Raw genomic sequence first — 6,147 nt, 5'->3', positions numbered from 1 at the left:
TCTGAAGAGTTGAGACTCTTCAAATTTGAAATTTGAATTTTCATGTCTGGTAATCGATTACACACAAGTTGTAGTCGATTACCGGCTTTAAAATTTAAATTTAAATTTCTAAAGGCTGTTACAAAATGTTTAAAACTTTTGGTAATCGATTACAAACCTTGTGTAATCGATTACATACTTAAAATTTAAATTCAAATTTTATAAGAGCATTTCAGAAATTATTTTGACCACTGGTAATCGATTACCAGGGAGTAAACATCATATTTATGAAATCTCAAAAACTTTTGGAAAATATCCTTTGGTTAAACCTATACATCATCAATTAAGAAACTCTTCCTTAGATTCTAGGAACTAAGTTCATTAATTATCTTGAATTTTTAGATTCTTGACTTGATTCAAACGTGAGAAGCGCTTATCCTTAAAATATAATTTAGTTTTTTCATCTTGAGTGGATCATTCATTTAACAAAATTCAAACATTATAATTAAAAATCGCAGAGTGGAAGTTAGAGGCAAAAGTTCCTTGATCCATAGTTACGGTTTTTTAGTTATTATCATTTTTTTAGATTACTATTATTTTGGAAAAAAAAATGAATTTGTATTACCTCCTTCATTCTTTCTGCTTTAAAATTAATAAAAATAACAATATTATTATAATTAATTAACTTCAATATAATTTACTTTTACAAATATGATTTTATTTTATCTTATTTTTAAAAAATAACAATTATAAACCTATTTTTAAAAATGGTTTTTTATAATTTTAATATCAACAGTAAAAAAATAATTTTAAAATCATTTATTTTTTAAAAGGTAAAAATTATTATTTTAAAAATTCTCACATTACGAGGAAAGAAAAGTAAAAATAAATAAATCTTAATATAAAAAATAAATTAGTGAAATAAAAATACGAAGAAACAGATACGACAGAGTTTATATATTTACTACAGATAAGAATCTCGGGAGTATTTCAAGATTGAGGATGTATATTTACGATAAATATCATTTCACGTCAAAAATAGGAAGAAAACAAACAAAAAATTACTAGTCTAACGGCTCACGGAACGATGTTTTGATGAATTCAATGGAAATGCTAACGTTATCTTTTCTGAATCTTTTCCTCGTTGATCCGTTCATACCTAATACGTACACGCTACACCACAAATAAATAAATGTTGTTGTCTATTGTCAATTCGTCGTATAGTATTTTTTTTTTGCAACGGTTTTATCTTTTCCAATATATATCATACTACTAATTTTAGTATCTGAAATTATATATAAACAAAAAAATTATTTTATATCTTACACTAAAATATAAAAGTAAATTTAACTAATTTCATTTATATTTAATTTAATAATATTATTTTTAAAATATTTTTTATTTAATTATAATTCTATTTTTAACAATTATATTTTATTCATAATATAAAAAAATTTAAAAATAAATTTATTTTTTTATCAAAATTAATTATTTTTACTTTTATATATATATATATATGACATATTAGGTGAAATGAGTCTTTTATTATAAGAGATTAGATAATTAAAAAGTAATCCATAGATCAAGATAAAAGATTCGGATTTAATTGTTAATAATAAATGTTAATGAGAGAGTCAAGGTGTATTTAATAGTAATAATTAAATTTGAATCTTCTATTTTTATCTGATTATTTAATCCCGCATCTTCTAACAAAATACTCCTGATATGTCATATTATATATATATATATATATATGGGTGTAGAGTATTTAATTATCTTCAAATCTTAATTACCATATCTTATCTTATCACAACAGTTCCATTGTAATTAAGTACTAAGTATAAACTCTCTCCCAATAGATGAATATTCTTTTTTCTTGTTGCCGCCACCACTCTTCTAATGTCTAGGTCTGAGAGCACAAACGCGAGAACTAGAACAGCGTCATGGTTTTCTACCCCATTCTTTGTTATCGTTCTCCCGGTGGCCGTGGCTGCGCTTCTCTACCGGCTCGAACCATTCAAGCCGGTTCTTTTGCCGGTCCAGCTGGGCCGGTCCACCGTGGCGGTTCCGGCTCGTAACGGCCACATGCAAGATGGATCGGAACGTGTGGGTGAGGGACACTTGGAGGGCCCGGAAGACTTGGCCTACGACGCTGCGGCACGTGTCGTTTATACCGGGTGTGAGGATGGGTGGATCAAGCGAGTCACGGTGAATGACTCGGTGGTTGACTCGGCGGTTGAAGATTGGGTCAACACAGGAGGAAGGCCACTTGGACTAGTTTTGAAGCCGAATGGAGAACTCATAGTTGCTGATGCGGAAAAGGTATTAATTATTAGTAGTAAGGAAAAAAATTGAAAGTTTTTCATGCTTTTAAGGTAAAGGAAAAAGAGTAGTTGAAATTTCAATCAGTTATAAAAGGATACATCACGCTGGATAAAAAGAAAAGGGATATGTCACGTACCAATAATATAGAAAAGGCTATTTACTCAAAAAGATATAAAGAAAGGATACCCGTTTATTATTTTGAATAATTTATCTTAAAATAGAAGTTATGGTCATTTGTATAGTGTTTTCATTTCTAAGGTATTATTACTATAATGCAGAAACTCGATAGGATCCGGAATTGACTGCATACAAGAAATATGGATATTATTAAGGCTTTTGCTCATCTATTTTCGTTAATTTCCTTAATAATCTTCTCTTTTGTTAGCTTCTTAATTAACGAAAATTGCTTAGATGAATAAATTAGATGGACACCATGATGACTCTAATTTAGAATATAAGAAATACATTGTTTCAATTAGTAATCGAAATAACCAAAGTGAAACTAATCTCACTATTAACAAAGTGAACTTAAAATTGTTTCTAATTCACTGTCAATACGAATATACATAAAATTGGAAAAATGATTGGTTGATGACCAAGAAAATATATTATACAAATTTAATCTGAGTGCTTCAGAAAGGGTTTGAAATTCAATTTTTTCTTATTGATGTTCAATTTTGGAATGTGAGAAATCTGTTTGTGTAAATAACAACAACCCTTTTGGAATGTAATTGGTAATAGCTAGCTTTTGTGTTTGGAAAATCGTTTATTTTCTGAGTTTATACATTAAGATATAAACACAAGTACTTTCTAATTTCAGAATAAGTTAATCCTAACACTTACATGTAGGCATCCATATAATTAATCTGTGATTTTTTTTTTTTTTAATTCTTGTGTACATCATCGTTTGTGAGCACTCAGTTATCCAATTAATGATGCAGGGACTGCTGAGAGTGTCAAGTGAGAAGGAGATTGAGTTGCTGGTAGATGAGTTTGAGGGGTTAAAATTCAAACTCACAGATGGTGTTGATATAGCAGATGATGGTACAATTTATTTCACAGATGCATCACACAAATACCCCGTGAAGGATGCTGTGTTTGACGTCTTAGAAGGGAAGCCAAATGGAAGATTCTTCAGCTATAATCCAGCAACAAAGAAGACAACCCTGCTTGCCCAAGACCTCTACTTTGCCAATGGGGTTGCAGTTTCAGCAGATCAACAATTTGTGGTCTTCTGTGAATCTGTCTTGTAAGTTATTTACTAGCTTAAAGTACCTTCAAATTTAATAGTTTTAAATGCAGTTTTAATTGCTTTATTTTTATATTTGTTCAACTTTGGTCCTCATACTTTTAATTGAGTTATTTTAATCCTTTAATTTTATTATATATTAAATGGGCTTCCTACAAGAGTTATAAAATTAACTTAGTAATTGAAGAGAGAATGCATGAGACAAATCGTGTCTTGGAATTTTTCTCATTAATAAACTAACAACTAACATTTATCAAATGAAAATAAAAAATTAAAAAAAATGAATCACTAATTTAACCTTAGAGAAACGAATTTGTGAATATTAGATATATTTTACTTAATTGATGTATAACACACATCAGAGTACTTGAAAAAAAAATATTAGAGTTTATGTAAGTTGTTTTAACTTCCTTGCGTACACATCGTAATTTCCAATGGTTGGAATAGTTTCCTAGAGTTTTTTTACCTGTGTTAATTTGATGATTGGTGTCATCAAATTTTGTTTCAATTTTGATGTTACACTAATATTAATCCAAAATTTTAACATTAATAATATTTAGGAAATAAAATTGCTAACTAAAATTTTGTATAAATGTAAAAACACCAAAATTACATTTAAGTCAATTTAATATTATGAACTACTGTTATTTACCATCTCTGTCGAAGTATGATTTTTTTTTGTTTACTTAATTATTTATGACTTAAATGGGTAAGTAAAGGTTGTTCTTTGTCTAAATTGGATCTCGTTGATCTCAAACCAACTCCTTGCATAGTTTTGGAAAGTTGGTTGCCTTACTTCAAATGTGCTGGTTCTGCAGGATGAGATGCAATAAATATTTCGTCCTGGGCCCTAAAACAGGAACCATAGAGAAGTTCTGTGACCTGCCTGGCATGCCTGATAACATTCATTATGATGGACAAGGGCACTATTTGATTGCAATGTTCACGGTATGTATCCACATGCTTCATTATTAACCATAACACCAATTGGTTGGCCAGCAACTATCATTCAAATTTTGTAAAGAAAAGGGAACAGATTATATCCAAAATACTATTTTTTTTTTAAACGTAAATACAAAACCATTGACTAAGGGAATCTGACTTGTGAGATGACACTTAAACTAAACTATCATTCTCCAAAAGAAAAAAGAAAAAAAAAATGGCGCATGCTTTCGTCTTGTTTACTGATAAGTATTTTTTTTTTATTTTGCATTACTTGCAGGCCCTTTCTCCCGAATTGGAATTGGCATATAGATACCCTTTCATTAGGAAGGCTTTTGCAATTTTTACAAAGTATGTAGGGAGTCTATCTATCTCGAAGAATGGAGGAGTTCTAGTCGTGGATTTAGAAGGAAAACCAACTGCACATTATTATGATCCCAAATTAGCATTGACTAGTGCGATTAAAATTGGGAATCATATATATGCTGGTTCCATTTTCTACCCCTTTGTAACACGTTTTGATGTTGAGAAATATCCTGCTCTCCCCACAGTTTGAGCAACAGTGAACATCTTGTAAGGTTAATGATGTACAAGAAAATGTTTAGTTTCTGGAGTGTCATGATGTGAAAATTCCATTCATGAATCTGTTATATATATTTTTATATAATAAAAATGGAATTTCTTTTACAACCTCTTTTCAATTTATTATTATCTTTACTAACTTGAGCAATCATCTATAATTTATCACACCTTGTGTCCTTGAAATGCATCCCAAAGCCTTGCCTCTTTTATCCCTCAGATCAAGCTTCTGTATCTTCCCTATTGAAGTGTAGAATATAATAGTAGAAAGTATTAGAAAAAAAACCTAAGTCCCACATTGACTAGAGATAGTGTCAAGATAGAGCATATAACATAAGAGCAACCCTCATCTTATGAATTAGTTTTTAGGGTTGAGTTAGACTTAAACCTTTTTTTAGTATAAGGTGAGGACAACCCTCATTCTATGAGCTAATTTTAAGGGTTGAGTTAGACCCAAATTTTTTCTATAATTAATTAATTCCTATACCCTCACAATTTACTGTCCAAGTTTTTTAACTTTACAGTTTGACGAATAACAAACATCACAAGTAAAATAATATAAAATTTATTAAAATATCTAATATTAATTATCTTAATATAATTTATATCAAATTTAATATATTTATCAAATTAAAGAGAGAGAAATTAGAAAGAAAAAAAAAACAATCCGATATTTCCTTTTTAAAATAGTTATGTTAGTTAGTTACTATTTTTTTCATTATTAAAGAGATAAAAACAAGCATATATGTGTCTTTGTAATACTTTGGTCCTAGACAAAAAATTGTCCAATAATTTTCTGAATAATAAAAATTAGAGATTTTATCATGTCCTTTTAATTTGTACTGTCCCTTAATCCTTTTTCAAATCAAATATGGAATATTTTTTTTTTGCGGTCTAGTATCATAATTTTCAAGAATCAAACGGACCCTATTGTGTATAAGTAGTTGTTTTTATATACTATATTTTATGTACATATTTATTTAGGTATTAAAGAACTAAAAGTAATTATAACTATTTTTTTATAAGCTAAGCCAATTTATTGATAAAGTAGTTGTTTTTATATACTATATTTT

At 28.8% G+C, this 6,147-nt stretch overlaps 1 protein-coding gene across 1 annotated transcript; it reads left to right on the top strand.

The window, feature by feature from the left end:
• Positions 1 to 1,764: 1,764 nt before the first annotated feature.
• On the top strand, positions 1,765 to 5,185 carry LOC114390856 (protein STRICTOSIDINE SYNTHASE-LIKE 5-like). The gene is made up of 4 exons (XM_028351764.1): positions 1,765 to 2,301; positions 3,246 to 3,553; positions 4,372 to 4,501; positions 4,776 to 5,185. The coding sequence occupies exons 1-4, from the start codon at positions 1,879 to 1,881 to the stop codon at positions 5,049 to 5,051; spliced, it is 1,137 nt and encodes a 378-aa protein (XP_028207565.1). The 5' UTR covers positions 1,765 to 1,878; the 3' UTR covers positions 5,052 to 5,185.
• Positions 5,186 to 6,147: the final 962 nt, after the last annotated feature.

The sequence above is a fragment of the Glycine soja genome, chromosome 16 (genome assembly GCF_004193775.1).
Source record: "Glycine soja cultivar W05 chromosome 16, ASM419377v2, whole genome shotgun sequence".
Classification (NCBI taxonomy): Eukaryota; Viridiplantae; Streptophyta; class Magnoliopsida; order Fabales; family Fabaceae; genus Glycine; species Glycine soja.
The sequence above is the reverse complement of the archived record's forward strand: the minus strand, read 5'-3'. Positions and strand labels throughout refer to the sequence as shown.

What these genes read in the sequence shown, in the direction of transcription:
- LOC114390856 (XM_028351764.1), top strand. Translation starts at nt 1,879, where the DNA reads ATGTCTAGGTCTGAGAGCACAAACGCGAGAACTAGAACAGCGTCATGG. An exon ending in TAGTTGCTGATGCGGAAAAG is followed by an intron (nt 2,302 to 3,245) that starts GTATTAATTATT and finishes TTAATGATGCAG; the next exon opens with GGACTGCTGAGAGTGTCAAG. An exon ending in ATTTGATTGCAATGTTCACG is followed by an intron (nt 4,502 to 4,775) that starts GTATGTATCCAC and finishes CATTACTTGCAG; the next exon opens with GCCCTTTCTCCCGAATTGGA.